This window comes from Micropterus dolomieu, linkage group LG02, assembly GCF_021292245.1.
Source record: "Micropterus dolomieu isolate WLL.071019.BEF.003 ecotype Adirondacks linkage group LG02, ASM2129224v1, whole genome shotgun sequence".
Taxonomy (NCBI): domain Eukaryota; kingdom Metazoa; phylum Chordata; class Actinopteri; order Centrarchiformes; family Centrarchidae; genus Micropterus; species Micropterus dolomieu.
In genome coordinates, this window is record NC_060151.1 from 29,960,618 (window position 1) to 29,980,338 (window position 19,721).

A 19,721-nucleotide genomic window follows, 5' to 3' on the forward strand; every position below is an offset into this window, starting at 1 on the left:
GGTTTAGGCGCCACAAAGTTTTTGGTTAGGTTTAGGCGCCACAAAGTTTTTGGTTAGGTTTAGGCGCCACAAAGTTTTTGGTTAGGTTTAGGCGCCACAAAGTTTTTGGTTAGGTTTAGGCGCCACAAAGTTTTTGGTTAGGTTTAGGCGCCACAAAGTTTTTGGTTAGGTTTAGGCGCCACAAAGTTTTTGGTTAGGTTTAGGCGCCACAAAGTTTTTGGTTAGGTTTAGGCGCCACAAAGTTTTTGGTTAGGTTTAGGCGCCACAAAGTTTTTGGTTAGGTTTAGGCGCCACAAAGTTTTTGGTTAGGTTTAGGCGCCACAAAGTTTTTGGTTAGGTTTAGGCGCCACAAAGTTTTTGGTTAGGTTTAGGCGCCACAAAGTTTTTGGTTAGGTTTAGGCGCCACAAAGTTTTTGGTTAGGTTTAGGCGCCACAAAGTTTTTGGTTAGGTTTAGGCGCCACAAAGTTTTTGGTTAGGTTTAGGCGCCACAAAGTTTTTGGTTAGGTTTAGGCGCCACAAAGTTCTTGGTTAGGTTTAGGGGTAAGATAAAAAAGCATTGAGTTTTTTTCACACTGGAAACGATCACTGAAACCACGCTACACCAGTGATGCACTATGACTGTAAGGGGCTTCCCGGTGCGTCCATGTGTGAGGACTCAGGAGTGAGAACGATTTGCATAGTTTCATTTTCTGTCATACAAGCTCATAATTTTCACTGAATACTAAGAAGTGTTTTTTTAAGAGAACAGTTCTGACGGTAAACCCAATCTGGAATTTTCTCCTTCCCAAGCTGCGGCATCCTGTTTGCTAAAGTGGAGTTTGAGCAGAGCTGAGGCAGTATGAGCAGTTAGAAGGTGTGTGGTGAGCTGCCCACGGGCCGCCTGCTGCTGGTGAGGGTTTCTGTGCGGCAGGGTGGAGGCAGTCAGAGTTGGGGTTTGGTGTTGAGGTACGTCTGTCTGTCCGCCCACTGGACATAAAGCTGTCCTCCAGGACGGGGGGCGCTGAGGTTTGTCCAACTCTACTCCCATGTCAGTCCCACTTTGTTTGTTCCTATTTTTGTACCACATTTTCAATACGTCTCCAATTAAAACATTTTTTTTTTTTTTTTTTTAGAATTTAGTGAAGGCCGTCATCAGATAGGCCTTAAGAGTAAATTAATGCTGTTAGTCGGTGTGTTACATGTCGATAGGAGTTCCTGGAAAGGCGCCAGCCTCGTGAAGCAATTCAGTAGTTTTACTGATTGTGGTCTGGCACACATCAATAATTTACCAAAGCTCAAGTCGTTTTAAATTCCCCGCCTTTGTCATCTTTTGAATTATCTAAATTGCTTCCTGATCAATGATTAGTGCAGCTACAGGGCTCAGTTATTCAGCGTCCTGATTTAAATCTTGTAGTGAAACATGGGCTTGTGAGTCGGGCTGCACTTTTATCTTTATCAATTTAATCTGCTGATTTATGTTTGTTTAATCGTTTGGTCTCTCAGAAAATACTGAAAATGCCCATCACAAGTGTCCATAGCCCAAGATGTCTTTGTTTTGTCCCCAAATCAGTTATTTACTTTACAACCTGAAAAAGATTTGAGAAGCTGAGAATCATTAACGGAAACTCTGTGACCTACACTGAACATTTACTCCTCGCTCGCTTTCAGCGTCACTTCCTGCCGCTCGCTCTGTCATTCGCTTGCTGACTCCGCTGCTCTGATAACGGCACCCGTCACGTAGATGTCCTGATGAAAGAGGAGAGGAAGCTAGCAAAGCGCGATTTACTATATTTACAGTACAAACCTTGTCAGTGAAATATGTAGCGTTCAATAATCGTAATCCAGGTGAAATGTTCAATTAATCGTGATTTTAGATTTTTGGTGAAATCGTCCGGCCCTAGCGGCTATTAAGTTTTATGGAATAAATGTTAAAACTTCTCTGCAGTGGAGGACCTTTTTGTTGTACGTTCACCCCCACTATAATTTTCTGCCTTCTAATGAAGGCACAAAATGCACAAATAATACCGATTTGAAAGCGAATAAAATGCATGGCTTAAAATAACAAGTGGTGTTTGATGTGATTACAGCCAGAGGGTGAAATTAGGATATGAGTTAATTCTAATAATCACTTTCTTTGGAACTAAATGTTACATTAAAATCAGTTTTAATTTAAGCCAGCTGAGTGGTATCAGTCCGAGGCGACATAATGTGTTCTGGGGGGGGGGATTTGCAAAGCCCGTTTACCAAGTAATAAAAAGATCCTAACTGTTCCTCTTTTGACAGTTTCCAGGTGAAGACTTCAGAACGTCATGTTCCAGACTGGATCCCACGCGAGCAACAGTGTCCTGCTGTCAAAGGTTATTATTGTGTCTTCCATGCTTTGCTTTGTTTTAATTAATTTGGCCACAGAAGGGCTTTTTGTTTTGGTTTTTTTTTTGTTCCATTTCACTGATGTGCTGTGATTTTTATTTGTTCTTCATGAGATGTTTATGATTTTAATAATCCGGTCAATCTGTTCTGACCTGCTTTTTGTAACGATCACATGGGATAATAAACATATATAAAGTAATGTTCACGTTTAGATTGCTCCCCTTTTTAAGTTCTTCTCCACAAGGCCTGCATCAAGACGCGAGAGAACGCGGTCTGGCTTTCTTTGGCTTTGCTAAACCTCACATTGATCCTGAATAATCGATGGCACACGACTTAAACAATTATCAAAGTAGTGACTGATGACTATCTTGTGATGCTAATAAATAAATCATTAGACTGACTGAGGTCTTGTTGATACCAGTACTGCTTTATGGTTATTTGTGTTATTGTCCATGTCACGCTGTATCCTGGTGAGTTAAAGCCAAAGTTCGCCGGCTAACCGATTTAATCTCGCTTCATGATACAGGCCTGTGGCATTAACACACAAAGTCAGGACAGTTGGACACATCAGGGCTCTTTGTTTGTTCAGTATGAGATTTAAATTAAAAAAAAACATCCACACCAGCTTTTTACCAACTTTGCTCATATTACCGTTATCGCATAATGAACATTTTGTTAAACTGAAGTAATCCCTCAGACGTCATGTTATCTGCCTCCTTGCAGTCTTTATAATTCCCGCAGCTCAGGGTGTCTTTTTGTTGGACGGGGACAGCAGATCATTTTAACTCCTGTGTCTAAACGTGTTCAGTGTACCTGCATATGGACCCGTGATGTAACAGTCAGAGGATTTTAAGGCATCTGCTTGAATGTTTAATTTTACAGGACTCTGGTGTTTTTGTTCCTTATGAATATTATTTTTTATCCTAATCCTGCTTGTATTTTTTTATTTTTTTGTGCACTAGGCGCAGTTGTGTAGCAGTTGAGTATTGCTGGTTAGCTGTTAAGGTGGCGCGTTGCTCTGCTGAGTGCTTGGATGTGTCCAGTATTCTCCAGATTGCTCCTGTGACTACCAGTGGTACGCTTGCTACAGTCTCACCCTTTGTACAATGCCCCCCACCCCCCCACCCTTCATTAAAGATTTTGATGTTTTGTCTATAAATGTCTCTTCTTTTTATTGCTCAGTTTAGTTTTTTTTTGTTTGTGTGTGTATTTACATTCATACAGCAAGGGCGTCACTTTGTGTTGAATGGTGGTGGGGACGCATTAGCGGTGTGCAGATTACACTTTTCGCTCACGAGACCGGACGGCGCTCAATATTCAGGTCACGAGAACAAGACCAGATATTTCAATACCATTTCAGAATAAATAATGCAGAAATGTATGAGTGGGTGGTCTGAGGGTCCTTCCCCGGTAGATGTTGAGCATTAAACACGTTATTTTCTGCATTCTGGTGAAATTTTCTGCACCAATTTCTGGTGGAACGTCTTTATTTATGTAAAGGGAAACACAAAAGTCAGGTGACTTTTCAAAATATTAGAAGATAATGAAATATAATGCAGTAATTGTTTTTTGTTAGCTTTTGTAACTTTATTTGTACAACGCACATTTGTTTTATATTTAAATTGTACTGCATGTTTTCTTAGTGTGCAAATAAACCTTTTATCAAAGCAGTTTTTATTTGTCACTGAACTTTTCTTAGAGCAAGCTTTTTTTTTTTTTTTTTTTTCTTTTCAGAACCGTGTTAACAAATTAGGCTTTTAAAAAGTGATGGGGACGTGTGTGTAAATGGCTCTCGTGCAGACGGGTGATGAAATACAGTAATAGGGCAGTAGTACAATGCAAGGTTGTACATGGCGACTACACGCTTCAAAATGACTGTCAGGGATAGTGGTCGACCAATATGGCTTTTCCAATTTAGAGAGCAGGTAGGTGTTGTTTACACCACTTTTTATTTTTATTTTTAATGGCTGATTTTGTCCCCATCACTCCTTAAAAGCATAATTGGTTAACAATGTTCTGAAAATTTTGAGCTCAATTAGCAAACAACTACCCAGGTGGAAACAAAGTGTCATCACACACCAATCAGAAGAGTCAATAGTAACCGTAGATAAGAAGGGCCACGGTCAGTTCACCCAGTGTTGGAACAATGGATCCAGCTGACAGGAGGAGATTCTCTGGCCTGTCGCAGACCAAAGACGTGATGCCGCGGCACAATAATGTTTTTGTTGTTTGGTGTGTTGTGCTGTTTAGGACATGAAGGAATAAAAATGAGCAAATGTTTACATTAGTTGTGTCTTTTGTTGTGTTCATCACGTGAAAAGGTTTTTGAGGTGAGAACCACAAGCAACATTCCTCAGAACCGGTTTATGTGGTGTTTTGAATTTATCTCAGCAGTGTGTAAGATTGTGCTGTTGTGTGTCTGGGGGCAAATATGAAATGGTTTTGAGTGGAGTGTTTCATTTTGACCTGAAAACATAAAGTTTTGGGGGTAATTGGGTGAGAATTTATGCACTTGTGTTTAGAGTTTTGAGAAAAAGAGACAGTATCTCAAGAAATGTGTTTATGCAAGTGAGAAAATCTAATATGACACATAAAGGAGTCGTTACAGACGGTTCTTCAGCAAGGTCAAACGTTAAACGTATCCTGGGTCAATACAGACAAGAAAGTTCTTAATCAAACATTGATGTTTCCACAGTGATGACCCGATGACCCACTTTCCTCTGCTGTTAAGTCAGATCTGTATGCTTTTTTTTTTTTTTTATGTTTAGGTGAAGCCAAATCAGAAAGTCTAATAGAAAACAGTAAAATAAAATTTTTAAAAAAGAGGAACAAACTAAATATATCTTACATTAAAAATATGTTAAACAAAAAACAATTATTAAAATTACAAACAATAATAATGTGATAATATCACAGTATTTGTTTTATAAACAATTTTTTTATATAAGTCTGAGTTTCCACTGATTGTTCTCAGTTTGAAGACACAATTTTTGTTGCAATTATTTGGTATTTGTGCATGTGTTTTTCTCATCAAGTTTTGTATTGAGGATGTGACGGACCGGCGTCACTATGGTTAAGTACACGCTGTGCCTGCCATACCATCAAGTCTTTGGCATTGCAGTCAAGTTGCACGTTTGGTATCCTGTAGACCCGGGTTCAAAGTCCTCTTGCCTTTCCGTCACAGAGGACATGAGGTTAGAAAGTGCACCTCTGAGTCTCTGCTCTGTCTGTGGCGACCCTTCTCTATGGCCAGGCTGTGTTCACTCTGTATATAATCAACGTGTTTCTCAGTTTAGGACATTTATTTTTTACTCTGCTGTCTTACACTCACACAACTTATTAATTACACTGGTCAACCGGTTTATGAAAGGTTCCTCATACCACAGAGGGGTTGCTAACCAGTTTTGATAAGACCAGCGGAACTGCTTTCTGCTGAGGTGAGCATAAGATTCAAGCTCAAGTAGGTCAGAGAGGTTTTCTGATATAACTAGTGGAGATCAGCTGGACTGCTGAGCGGGTGATATGATACCACCTAAGTAAGGCCAGCTAACGTAGCTCAGCCCAAGCAGGTTAAGCTGCTGAGCATCTGCTCTTTGCTCTGGTGAGTAAACAGCAGCTTACAGGCAGGTCAGGTGACGCAGTACGTTTATGACTGCACGCCCGCTGCAGGGCCTAATGACGGGTCAGCATGGTTAACATGAGTACTGGGCTCCCGCAGGACTGCTGACCCAACTTGTGTCACATTTCGCTCTATATTGATAACACGCAGCACCTCAGACACCTACAAATCTATACCTAGAGAAGTCCACCCGCTCACCAAACTACACTTTTTAACTTTTTTAAATTTGTAAACTGTGGGTTACGTCTGGATTACAATGACTGGCTTTGTTTTAATTGTTTGCAATATTTCTAGCATTTGATGCCCATATTAGTCTACTTGTTCAGTATACCCCAAGGTTTTATGTTAGAAATGTACCGTGTGGGTCCCCAGCAGTTAGATACTGCTGGATGCTAACTTGCATAGGTTGGGCAATTACTTATTATTAGTATTCATTAGCATAATTTCAGAAACTATATTTGAGTGGTTTGGGGGGCTTTGTGTTTGAAAATAAAGATATGTGATAAATCATATCTGTGCAGACTTCAGGTTTCCTTCTTAATTTTGAGCATTTGCTGGTTTTCTTTGTCTTATGTGACATTTTCCACTATTTTCCAGGTAGAAAGTAACGTACATTTGCTCAAGGTTGAGTTTTAGGTACAAATATTGCACTTTCTGCTCCACTATATTTATTTGCTAACTTTAGTAACTTGATTTTGAGCTCCATCTTAATGATGATTATAATCCAATAATATAATATAGCCTACATTATTCTAAAATGGACCATTCCGTATTTAGTCTACTTGCCAGCAATGTGAACATGAAAATGTTAGCACCCCAAACTTTTATGTTAGAAATGTACCGTGTGGGTCCCCAGCAGTTAGATACTGCTGGATGCTAACTTGCATAAGTTGAGCAATTACAATAATTAGCATTCATTAGAATAATCACCTATATGGAGAACATTTCTTTGCTGCTATGTTGGAGCGGTTTTGGAGGCAACCGTACATCTCGCTCCTGGTGGGCTAATTTTTAAGAAAATTCTGTCGTTTCAATAGTTTTAGAGGACGATTGAATCGATTGGGCTAGACAGATAATGTATTTGAAATAAATCACTCTAAGTCTGTAAATTGAAGGATATTTATGAACACAATTATCAAAATGATGCAGAACATGTACATTTTAATTACCAGACCATTACACTCTGAGGTGACTCATAATTGGGTATTTAAGGTAACCATACCAAATAATATGACAATATAAATATAGTATCCTCACAAATAAGAGAGAAAGGAGCATAATGCAAATAAAAACTTTTAACAGGTCGAACACGTGAGTAGAACTTTATTTATCTTGTCTTTTTGTCGGTTTATTATTGATTTCACTTTATGCATCTTTGTACTTGTATTTGCATCTTCTCTCTCTATATAAATAAACTTGCTTGCTTAAATTCATGTATGTCAACAAAACCCTCCAGTTTCTGTCTCTCATCTCCTAATTTTGCAATGATACATGTACGCAGAGTGCGGTGCATCACGATACATTTTCAAACCTACAATTTTGGAGTCGATAATCCGTGAAATCCAAGTAGCCAGTACACAGAAATAGACCTTGTGTAAAGACTCAGATAAAGCAGATAGACAAACAAATACTAACTTGGGCATGTACAAATACTGCATGGCTAATGAGGCAAGTGGGAACAGGTGAGTTACGCAGTCAGGTGATGGGGAACGGCAGGAACAGGGTTGTTGCAGGTCAAGAGGGAGTGTCGTTACGTCCGAAACTGATTCTTGTTCACTTCCCTGAAACCCTACCTGAGAAGTTGAAGGGCTGAAAGTACACAGAGCCCAGCCTCTCTCCTCAGCCTGACTGAAGTATCAAAATACTGTTTGAAAGAAATAATTACAACATCAAAATACATGAAAATAAAATAAAGATGAGGTCATTCTTGTAGAAAATTAGACAAACAATGTGATTTAAAGGTGGTAAAAGGAGCAGCTTATAGAAATGTTCGGTAAAAACACAACAATCAGGTAAATGTACATGAAGTATATTATTATATATGTCACAATGTGGATAATTTAAAGTTTAGTCTTCAGCTCTTTTTGAAAGCTGAAACAGACAAAGATTTTATAGTAAATGTAAATATTCCGTATTTGTATAGCGCCTTTCTAGTCTTTTTGACCACTCAAAACGCTTTTACACTACATCTGCATTCACCATTCACTCACATTCATACACTGAGCCTGTGGTCAAACAGAAACTAACATTAAGTAAGCTTCAGATGACTGTATCTGTGAAAGATAAAACGACAAGTGTAACTTTCCTCTGTAAAATCTTTAGTTTCACTTGATAACTTTGAAATATATTGCACCAAATGACATCACAGTAATGTGGGTGAGGCTCAAATAAAGACTTGTATGAAGTTATGAGTGCTTTGAATAGAAGAAAAAGTCTTATTTGGCCATTTCCCCCCCAACAGTTCATCAAATTGAACCTTAAAGTTTATAAACTCATCAATATAAACCCAGAGGAATTGAGTGGACTTCACTCTTTCAATAGCTCGACCATTTATTTTGATACAAACATGGTCGATTACTATTAATTTGTTTTATTTATAAGCTGGATCAATCCTTAAGGAATAGCTTTAGATACAACATTGTATTGCCTAAAAAAGAAAACTGTGCTTTGTTATAAAGTTCTAAAAATATATATAGCCTATGATATTTAGGTATGTACGTAGGTAGGTTTTCTTTTGTCACAATACAACAAGTTGTAGAGTGAAATTGAGTTTTGTAACTCCCTTCTGCTACATAGCCACAGCCATCCATCCATTTTCAACCGCATATCGTGCGTACAGGGTCGCGTGGGGCTGGAGCCAATCCCAGCTTGCATCGGGCAAAAGGAGGGGTACATCCCACTCAGTTATGAAAAATGGTAACAGAAATAAACTATCATCACTGGAGCAGTGCTGAGGATGAATTAGAGTGTCTAATAGCTTGGGGGGGAAAAGCTGTAGCCTATATTTCTTTTGGAACCCAATTTTCCTGTTTCCTATTTTATTGGATCTTGAATTAATCTCTTACACCATCTTTAGACAAAAACAAAATTACATAAAATAACACAATATAATAGGAGATAACTATAAAAAAGAATAAAGGGTTATCGTGTAAGAAAGAACAGAAAAACATTTAACTATTTACATATTGTTTTATTATTCTTTAGTTTCATTATAATGTTTGATTTCTAAGTTAAAATGTGGTTTCTTCTTTGGCCATTTGTACTTGTGAATGTAATATTTTCTATATAAAATTAAGGGTTTTACAAGAAATGATCCTGTTACTAATTGAACCACGTTATTATGACGTGACGTCAACCTTTCCAGCAAAGTTGAGAAATATGGGGCGTGGCTTCCTTTTCTTACGGCAACAACGCGCTGACGTATGTGTCGGGGCGGAGCTATAAAGCCTTGTTTTTCCATCCTTTCAGCTTGACCGTCTCCATTTTGTGAGAGCAGCCGAAGCAGAGCGTCGTCCTCCCGTGAAAACTAGGCACAACCTAGAAACGACATAAAACAAAGCCAGTCAGCCGACGAACCGCTCGCTAACCAAGTTATCATCCGAAAGTAAAGCAAATCTTATCGTATGTCCGGTATCCAGAACCTCCAAACTTTTGGTAAGTAATTTTATTTATTATTTTAACCGTCGGAGACGGTGGGGGAAGGGCGAGTGTTCGCGAAGCTAATGTCAAGCTGCTAACGTTAACTGGCGTCGACGTTTTATCTGCGCTATGGTGGATTTCACTTATTACGATGCTTGCAACGTTTCTTCAGACTAATCCATCTGACATCGACGTGTGACTAAGTTACTGTGAAACGTTACAGAGACGGTCTGGACTCAAGATTTTGGTGGGCTAGCGGGGCCTAACGTTAAAACGGCCGCCATTAGGCCTAACGTTATATTCTGATGCTAACCAGTTAGCTTATTCTTGTCTTCGCTCTGAGAAAGACGTCAGGGTTACACCAAAAAAGTAATTTCTTGTTTTTATTACTTATATATTATGTTAAAGCTCAAGTCCACGCACTAAAAACAAAATTTGCCGTGTCACGACGGCTGGTTTCTATTTATTTTTAGTCTTTCGACTGCAAAAGAGGTAACGTTACCACCTAGCAGCGGCTAACTAAGCTGTTTATTAGCCGCTGTATATTTAGCTCCTGCGTCTGCGTAGTTAGCCTGAAATATGACCCTTACAAAGAGATCTGCCAGATGACAACACAAGGAGAACGAAGAGCCGGACTCACCGCGTTGTCTTAGCACCATGAGGCCAAAATAAGGCATTCGTTTAATTATATTTATAAGATAATTTAGGATATGTGGGCTTTTGTTTTTCTAACAATGCTTTCTCTTTCCAGACCCCTTTGCTGATGCAACTAAGGGTGATGACCGCCTCCCAGCTGGGACAGAGGACTACATTCACATAAGAATCCAACAGCGGAACGGCAGGAAGACCCTCACCACTGTTCAGGGCATCGCTGCGGACTATGATAAGAAGAAGCTAGTCAAGGCTTTCAAGAAGGTACTGCCTTTTTAAGAGGGCTTTCAACCAAAAGGAGATTTTGTCTTATGGCATGCTGCCAGCTTTGTGCTTGTCCTTCTGGCCCTTTGTACACTGACATGATTTATGTACTTTTTTTTTTACCCGAACAGAAATTTGCCTGCAATGGGACAGTGATTGAGCACCCAGAGTATGGTGAAGTGATCCAGCTTCAGGGAGACCAGCGTAAGAATATCTGCCACTTCATCATGGAGGTAGGTCTATATGTTATCTGACTTCATAGTGGACTGTAGTTGTTAGAGGTTGTTTATTAATTGATATCACTTCTTTGCAGGTTGACCTGGCCAAGGAAGAGCAGCTCAAAGTCCACGGCTTCTAGAAGCTGCTAGCAGCCCTCTCCCCCTTTGCTCCTGGAAGGCCATTAAAACGCCCCCGCCTGTCCCTTCCCAACCCAATTCTCCTATGTGCTGCTGTTGCTCTTCCTCTCCCCCCTTGCAGCCCCACCAGCTCCTACTAGCTAACACGTGAATTACCTCTGACAAACATGGGACTCTGTAACACCATCGCACCCCCTTACAACACCAGGGGGCAGGCTCACGCTCACAAAGCCCCACCACTGCAGCTCCACGCAACATCAGGGATGAGTGGTGATGACCCTCCCACACACACTTCCTTCTTCCTTTTCCCCTCCCCTCGTTTATTTCCTTTTTAATTTTTCCTTTTTAGGTTGTTGTGCCGCAAGGAGGCACCATTTCATGTAACTTTTTTGTTTTGTACTTTAAAGGTGTTTCAATAAAACAATGAGTGTCCATATGTTGGAGTGGTGTCATGTGAAATGGTGGGTGGGGCGGAGCCTGGTGTGTACAGAAAGGTCAGACTTCATAACTGTCGTGGGTAAATTTTGCAGAAGGTAGGCTGCTGGTGGGGATGCAAATTAAATTTTTGCTCTTGATTAATGACAAACTAAAGTTTTATTTGAAGCTGTCCATTGAATTAAGTGGGCCTTCAGCAGTGGTCTTACTTTGCTAAGTGAGGCCTGTAATGCAGCCTACGGAAACTCAGATTTTACAATACTAACATGCAATAATTAAACACAAGCCATGGCCTGGTCCTAATGGGCTCCAGTGGATGAAGTTAAGAGCCTGTTTTGCAATATCCACATTTGGTTCAATAAATATTCTGTAGTTAAGCATGTCCTGTTTTTATTTGTACGTTTGGGTACTTGTCTTGCAGTAGCCTTTTGAACATCAACACTGATTTGAAGTAAATATTAAAGGCTGGGTGTGAATGGTAGATCTGTTAGGTACATTTAGAAAAGCATCTTGAGGTACTTCTTCATGTAGCTGGTGCTTTTATCCAAAGACTTACAATTGCTATTTAGGTCAGAGGTCGCACACCTCTGGAGAAACTAGGGGTTAAGTGTCACAGATCAGCCTGCTTTACCCTCATATGGCTGGTGCAAATTTTGCACCCTGTTGAAGTGGTTCTTTCCATAAATATATCATTATATACGAGTATAAATATATCATTATATGATATATTTATACTCCTATGTTTTAGGTCATGCCCAGGTAAAATATTTTAAATAAAATAATTGTGATACAGCAAAGGACGATTTTTAACCCATTTCATGTAGTGACTGGCATTAAAATAGTAGACCGTGCTTGTTTATGGATTTGATAAATAGAGGAACTTGGGGAACATATATCATATCTGTGAACCATAAAAACAAAATCAGTTTAACCATACAACATTGTTAAATGAGTAAACCCCCCATGACAGCAATGGTTTGTCTTTAAATTCATGTTTGTCGCCTTAAACAGCAGGACGTTTATTTATTTTTCGCTTCGCCATTTACGTACGTATGTTCTGTCCCTTCTAAGGACCCGTCTGACACCATGGCAACGCAGCTACCGCGTTAGCTAATCCTGTTTGGTTTGAAGCTGCCGGCGGCAGAATCTGCTCCTTTTCTACCATCTTTCCACTATAAAAACAACAAAATGTGACCTTACTTCAACTAAACCATCATGTATAAGTAATTTATTACGACAGACGCATTTATGAACGCACAGGACCGCACAGACCGGTAAGATGCTAGCAGTGTTAGCTGCCTGTGTTACCGTAACGTTATCCTTTTGTTCCTTTTTACTAAATATTGTAGATATATTTTATTTGTCAGGAGTATTTAACAGTATTCCTCACTACAAATACTTTAAATACCCACTGCTAATAGCTACCTTTTTGTGTAGCTCGTGTACATTTACCTAGTTAAGTTTTGGAAGCAGTAACTTGTTGTGTTTTTGTGTTTTGGTATTTCTGAAGTACTTTTCCACCACTGAAAACCCAAAACATTAAACTCAACCAGATACCAATATAGTACTTATAAATACCTAACACTATAAATTAATCCGTGGTGGATAAACTATTTAAAATATATCCTTTTATTAAGAAGAAGAAGATATATTTTATTAATCCCAAACTACCAATAATAGAGTGTAACATTACTCAATTTAAAGTAAAAGTTATTCATTCAAAATGTAGGTAAAAAGTAGCCTGCTACTAAAGTATTAACAGCAAAATGTACATTTTGTTCTGATTGTGAGTGTTCAGGTTAATTAATGTTAACCAGCATTTCATTGTTTTTACTGGTCCAGATATTTTAATATTTTACCTACATTACATATTATTACAGAACCTTAATATTGTCCTTCAGTACTGTACTTGAGTACTTAGTTTCTCTTCACTATTGGCTATACTGAACACAGTGCTTTAACAAACAGGACTCATTGTATTGACAGAAGAAGGGAAAAAAAACAAGGCCTTTGAAAAGCCTAAATAATAGTCAGTTTTTAACTAAATCAGTTTCCCCCTGTCTGTTCCCAGATGCGATGTGAGCTTTGTCACAGTTAACGGTGTCTTCTCACAAAGAGACGATGCAAGTAAGCAAGAATACTTTTTATGTTTTATCCAGACACAGTTCATGAAATGTTTACTCAGCTCTACTCTTGTTTGATGTACTGTAGTTATATATTTCCTTGCTCCTGTTTCGCAGATGTTGCCCGTTTGGGGGCTCGCCATCCCTCTCCCAGCAGTGCTGATGATTACTCTGAGTCTTTACATGATGGTGTTGGGGATTGGGCTGTGGATCCGATCCTGCCTCAAGGTTGGTGCTGCTGGCACAGTCGCTGTTACCTACAGAGCAAGGAGCCCTTTCCCCTTACTGAAGTTTGTCAAATGTAGAATAAATAAAATGCGTTTGCTGAAACTTTCACTAAACTTAGAAGCACAGATGTAGAGGAAAGTGTAAAGTAGATGCTGACCTCCAGTTTATTTATAATCAGGAACATGAACACTCATGAAAAGTCTTGTTTTTTGGCACCATCTGGTGTTAGAAACTGAGGCAGACAGCACCAGACAAACCATGCTTTGCTTAGATACATGGGCTGCGGTCGAAAAGTCTTTTCTGCTCAGGGAGGTTCGTAACTGAGTGAAGTGACCCGAATGTATTTCAGTGGCAGCCATGATAAGAGCTGGTCGAATTCTCTAAAAGCTGAGGAAAGGTGCCTCAATGCTTCCTTTCATATCTCCTTTAGCATAGGGTAGACCGGACAATCCTTTACGAAAGGAAAGGAGATAAAGCCATCCCACAATTCCTTGCGGCGGCAACATTTAAAGCGGTGCTCGTTCTCAAACTGAAACAATAAAATCCATCAACCACATTTAGCAAAATCCCTGCAATACAGAATTTTCTAAAGTAATACAAAAGAAATCACAGACCATGACAGATAAAGGACATCGATCACCATGTAAGTTACCATTGGATTTTAAGCATTTTCTCTCTTATACCACAACTTGGTAATATGCGTAGTCTATGTCTTAAACCCACTGTGTGTTACTCGTCTTGTAAAATGATCAAAGTGAGGATAATGTTGCAGCTGTAGGCTCACGTTATATGCTCAGTTTGCATTTCTTATTTTTGGTCAATTGATTTCCAGCCTTCAGCAATATCATTAATTAATTTTACGTCAGTCACAGATACCGACCCGCTCGACCTCTACAGTAAATGTTATGTAATATTTCTGTATTTTTATGTATTAAATGTGAAGTTTATATCTCTCTCCTGAAGGACCGGTGTTCTTCAGAGTGTGGAGATTGCTGTCCGAACATTTCTGTATGTGAGCAGTGCTTCAGATTGGCTGAAATGTGTGACCATCGCCTGCCAACGCTGCGCTCGTGCCAGGCCGAGTCGTGCCCTTCTCCTTCTGTAAGTAACCTCCAAACACCTCCATGGAAAGGTTTAAGCACGTTGACCACGCATCAGATCATGTTCTTTAGATCTCTGACCATTTTCCAAACCACAGCATCAGATCCATTTCTAAGGCAGATACTGGTTTAATTTCTTTTCAGTCAGCTATAAAAATCAGCTAAAGGCTCGTGCATACTACACGGCTTTCAACGTCTGCAGATCGGCGTGCTGTTCAGACTACGCGACTTGCGGTCTTGTGACGGGAGTCTTGAAGTCGTTGTGGCGTTCACGCTGCGTGACTGATCAGCGACAGGGGGGGTCACACACCACACGACCGGCCTCCAACCCTGTTTTGTCACAAAACGGACACGGGAAATGACGCAAAACTACACACGAGTTGTTTATTATTATAAAGATTAGCATTATAAAGACAAACAATGTGGGATTTTCTGGGCCGCAGAGAGAGTTGCAGGAAATAATAATCTTTATTTATAGAGCACTTTTCAAAACCATTTTACAAAGTGCTTTCACAAGTGCAACACTAATAGAATACATAACAAGGTACATGATAAAAGCAAAACACACTTAAGAAATTAAAATACAGTTAAAAGAAAAAGAAATAAATCAATTAAATCAACTAAAATCAGTAAAGGCTCTCCTATAAAAGTAGAAAGAGTAGAAAAGTACCTTTTAAAATGAAAACCAATGTTTAAAGTGTGTCTGTGAAAAAAACGTGTCACCAGGATTTCTGTGTTCAAGCTTGTCAGTGTCTCACAAACGTGGCTCAAGTGCTTCTGACCAACTCTCAGGATACTCTACGTTTTCTTCTGTTCAGACTATTTAACTAATTTTTTTGACTCGTCTGATTGGTTTTCCCACAGTGTGTCAAATGGGACTGTGCCTGCACCTGTCAGCCTCCTGAGTGTGACTCCTGCAACTGTCTCTGCTTCGAGATCAGGATCAAGTAGAAGAAGAGGATGTTGGCGCACTGATGCCGGAGTTTTTAAAATGTACGCCTTTTTATCAGGGACTTTTTCTTTTGACTTTTTAACCTTCAAAGAAGACTGAAAATGATTCTGTTACTGCCATCAGATGGCACCGCCTCCACCGTAATTTTATAACTTTACCGAACAGAACAGGGTCTCCGGCTTTCACGTGGTTGAAGGACTTTGTTCACTATCGTTAAATTCAAATTGTTTACTGGGTAAAACCCTCTATCCAAGTTTGTGTATCGCAATATCTCTACTGTTTATCCTGATATATAACACGTTTTCTGGAAGATTCATTGAGTTAATGGATGAAATAAGTTTTTAGCTAATAGAATTTTAAATACTTGACAAATCAAGGTATTTCTAGAAACTTATATTGGCTTATGTAAAAGTTCAGTGTGACCATAAACACTGCACTCAATGGTCTAATATTTAAGCAGATATTAAAGCGTCAGACATTAAGGCGCTCCCTTTAAACTACTTACACAAAGCACTAAATTGATGAAACCTCTGTACTTGATGAAGAGCCAGTTTGGGCCCGAAACATTGTGCTTTTTTAATGAAACAGATATTTCAAAGGGAGCGTTTCTGGTTTATGAGTGCATGGACAAGAAAGATGTGCACATGTTTTGCACCCTTGTTGCTTAGATAACACTATAAATGGAATTGCAAAATCTCCGACCTCAGACAACCCCAGTTTTCAGTTTACATATCAGTGTTTTTTAATTTCTAAATTAAAACGCTAAAACTCAACGTAAAACTAGAGAAACATTTTGAGGACAGGATTTTGTCAGTCCATCTCTTAATACTGTCTGACTTCCTGTTTGTGGCTCTCTGCTCCAATTGGCTCCTATTGAAGCTCATAAATATGTAGTTTAAAAAAAGGTTCAGTAATTTGCTGCAGTTTACTTGGTCTTGAGGTCTTTTCAGCGGCGGATGAATCCACATTTGGCGCGTGGTAGGATCAAGTCATGTTGGAGTTTTTCATGATACTTAAAACAGAATATCACCAAACTTGTTCTTTTTAATGCCATAAAACGTTGTATGTGTAAAAATGACTAAAGTAGCTTTGTGCTGATATTTTATACATTCTGGGTTTTTTTTTAAATTTGTATTAAATTCTGAAATGTTTAAACATTGAATCAATCAGTTTGAAAGTATCTTTGGTTCCTTTGGCTTCAGCTGTATTCTAATTTAGGAGCTATTTTTTTAATTTTTGTTATTCCATTTTCTGTGTTCTTTTTATAATCTGTTCAAACTCCTGTGGTGTTCGGGTTTCTGGCCCGCCTTCCACCTCAACACAACTTTTCTGTTAAATATCCTACACCTACCTTCACCTAGCGCTGAAAACCGACATTACAGGGCTTTAAAAAGCGACACCGACGGGTCTTGACCATGCGTCCGTCCATATGTGACGACTTGGGAGTGAGGATGGCTTTTGGTCTGGAGGTTGGCAAGTATCCACCATGCCTGGTCGAGGTTTATAATGATTATTGACTTGGCTTTTCATCTGTACTTGGGGGTTAAGTAGTGATGACCCCGACCCCTGCGGTGGGTAATCTCACAGACGACCTACTCAGAAAACGCACCAACTTCACTGATATTGAATCTCACTCCAAACTTAATGGAAAGGTTTGCAGCCCTGGTTATAGTCTCTAACTGGCAGATCCAGTTTGTAACAAGGCATGTGTTACTAGAGAAAATCACACCAGTCCAGATTTTACACAATGCAATCATTTAGTTCATTTTACAGACAATGAGCACCAAAGTATAAATCCCTCAGATCTACCGGCATGATGAAGGGATTAATAGAAGCAGTCTCAAATATAAGCAGGGTGAGTTCAGTGATTTAAACAAATAAAATGGGATATTAATTATTAATTTTTACCGTGTTTACTTTTTCAGTAGGACTTTGAATAGACTTTGACTTGAGTATTATTGTCTTAATGGTACTTCTACTTTTAAGTAAAGGATCTAAGTACTTCTTCTGAAAGTGACGGATGATGACAGTGTTTACTGGTTCATTTGTTCACAGTAATCCCGAGGCTGTCAGACCAGTTCATCCCTCAGCAGGCAGCAGGAATCCTCAGTGTCCAGCTGCGAGGTACAAAAGCTGAACCGGCATTATTCAGCTGCTCTGCGTCACTAGCGACACAAAACAGTGGTGGATGTTTCCTTCCTACTTCTTACTTCCGTCATCTTCATGACGAATCTATGGAAGCAGCTGTGGCGTTATTAAAAACGTGTGCAGGGTTCATCTGCTGCTTACACCTTAATACATCACCAATAATAACCCAATAATATAATGTATTTAATAATATAAAGATCTAAGGAGTTGATTCAGCTTAATGAGTACTTTAAATCTAACTGTAAGTGTATTTAACTGATAATACTTCTGTATTTGAATGCAGGACTTTTACGTGTAACAGAGTATTTTTACACATTACTAGATATTGATAAAAGAGAAGTGTTCTCCTTCCACTGCTGTGTGAATCCGACAAATATAACCCCAAACATGATGTTTTAATAGAAATTAAAACAAAGACTACCTTGAAGGAGGAAACCAGTCTAAAGAGTGATCTCTAAAACATGTTAGTTGTGATAGATGAGGACAAAAAAACCTCGTGTCACGTGTGAGGTGACAGGAGCTCGGACGGGTTACAATTTCAAACAGACTGTACAGAGATGTAGAATGCTGCCAGGTGAGATTCATGTCTGTTCAAGCCTGACGTTGTTGTCGCTGTTTTCTGGCTTTCTGTTGCTCGTCTGTAAAAGCTGACAAGAACTTGGCGCGGGAGTTTGGCCTGCAGAGTTTTTTATTTAAACCCAGAGTGCTGAGTTTGCTGGGAGATTGTGTTGAATCCTGAGCTGAAATCCACAAACAGCATTCAGATGTGGGTGTTGAGTGGAGATCCTCTCTGGATCTGTTGAGATGTTGAAAAGATCTTTTAACAAATAGTTCTGATAGTTAACCTTAGCGCTTCCCTGCACAATGAAGCCTCAGAGATTTGAATTCCACAGTGTGAAAATACTCCATTACAAGTCAAAGTCCTACTAAACTACCAAGTAAAAGTAAGTGCCATAAAACTTCAATTAATTGCTCAGGACCGGTATTTATCAAGCTTCTCAAAGTGCCAGTTTGGTCTCAAGTGCTGAGAATTCATGAAATTCACTCCTACTTTCAAACTTAAGAATAAAAGCAAGTTATCAAATTACTCTCCCAGTTATTTAAGAGAGCTGCAGAGGTCTCTCAAGTGGTTAGGAGCTGTGATGGACTGTGGAGACAGAGACATGCCCGATTATTTCAGGAGAGGAAGAATGTTTCTGCGTTATTTAACGACGCGCACTTAATCAGACGGGGTCGGACGGCGCAGGCATCATCTTTGTCAGCGAGTTGGTGAGGGACGTCGTCTCACCGCTGACTTTACGCAGCAGTGCGTTTTCAACTGAATTGACGGTTGTGATGACGCTTTGTTTCTTTGCCACAGTCAAAAAGGCAGCAGAGGATTTTGGCCCGTAATAACCATCAATAAGACGAGTTGTCATGGAAGTAATTATAGCACTTAGAGCTCCGCTTATTGTCACGCGTTTCATCGACTTCCCAACAACACATCATAATTCAGACAAATACTTCTTGCCGGCTGGCTTCCAACAAGTAGTAGATGCAACTGATGGCGCTCATATAAAGATAGACTTTTTAATCTTTTATGTGTTGTCTTAAAAATGCTTGATTGTCAAATGTTTGTTGAATATAAACTCCTCTAATGAGTTTCACCATTAAATGTGAATTTATCTGAGAATATTCTTAAATAAGGAAATCTATTCAGTGATTGGTCCTTGGCTACATCGTCATCCAAAATCCTGTTTGCTGCACAGAAAAGTGTCCAATCAGCACTAAGACTGACACTTAAGATTTAGTCCTACACTCCACTCAAATTAGGACCATGATGCTTGATAACTAACTTTTAATCACAGCTATGAGCC

The 19,721-nt window shown here is 39.3% G+C and overlaps 3 protein-coding genes across 9 annotated transcripts in view; all 3 read left to right on the top strand.

Annotated features, from left to right (window-relative positions):
• srsf2b (serine and arginine rich splicing factor 2b) overlaps nucleotides 1-3,505 on the top strand; it is a 5,863-nt gene extending 2,358 nt beyond the window's left edge. For 2 of the 7 annotated variants that reach the window (XM_046038028.1, XM_046038004.1), the window contains exon 3: nucleotides 2,264-3,505. The gene's annotated coding sequence lies outside the window, so the exon portion shown is untranslated. Of the gene's footprint in view, nucleotides 1-790; nucleotides 1,007-2,263 lie in introns of all 7 variants that reach the window. The other 5 variants (XR_006822859.1, XR_006822858.1, XR_006822857.1 and 2 more) reach the window with 5 other exon arrangements.
• A 5,941-nt stretch (nucleotides 3,506-9,446) lies between these two features.
• Nucleotides 9,447-11,315, top strand: eif1 (eukaryotic translation initiation factor 1). The gene is made up of 4 exons (XM_046038231.1): nucleotides 9,447-9,623; nucleotides 10,360-10,523; nucleotides 10,655-10,756; nucleotides 10,837-11,315. The coding sequence occupies exons 1-4, from the start codon at nucleotides 9,593-9,595 to the stop codon at nucleotides 10,879-10,881; spliced, it is 342 nt and encodes a 113-aa protein (XP_045894187.1). The 5' UTR covers nucleotides 9,447-9,592; the 3' UTR covers nucleotides 10,882-11,315.
• A 1,066-nt stretch (nucleotides 11,316-12,381) lies between these two features.
• On the top strand, nucleotides 12,382-16,879 carry si:ch211-198p11.6. The gene is made up of 5 exons (XM_046038244.1): nucleotides 12,382-12,588; nucleotides 13,386-13,441; nucleotides 13,555-13,665; nucleotides 14,629-14,766; nucleotides 15,630-16,879. The coding sequence occupies exons 2-5, from the start codon at nucleotides 13,436-13,438 to the stop codon at nucleotides 15,714-15,716; spliced, it is 342 nt and encodes a 113-aa protein (XP_045894200.1). The 5' UTR covers nucleotides 12,382-12,588; nucleotides 13,386-13,435; the 3' UTR covers nucleotides 15,717-16,879.
• The last annotated feature ends 2,842 nt before the right edge of the window (nucleotides 16,880-19,721 follow it).

Coding starts and splice junctions, on each gene's coding strand:
- eif1 (XM_046038231.1), top strand. CDS start 9,593: ATGTCCGGTATCCAGAACCTCCAAACTTTTG. Junction 9,624..10,359: donor CCAGAACCTCCAAACTTTTG/GTAAGTAATTTT, acceptor TTCTCTTTCCAG/ACCCCTTTGCTGATGCAACT. Junction 10,757..10,836: donor TCTGCCACTTCATCATGGAG/GTAGGTCTATAT, acceptor ACTTCTTTGCAG/GTTGACCTGGCCAAGGAAGA.
- si:ch211-198p11.6 (XM_046038244.1), top strand. Junction 13,666..14,628: donor GGATCCGATCCTGCCTCAAG/GTTGGTGCTGCT, acceptor TCTCTCCTGAAG/GACCGGTGTTCTTCAGAGTG. Junction 14,767..15,629: donor AGTCGTGCCCTTCTCCTTCT/GTAAGTAACCTC, acceptor GTTTTCCCACAG/TGTGTCAAATGGGACTGTGC.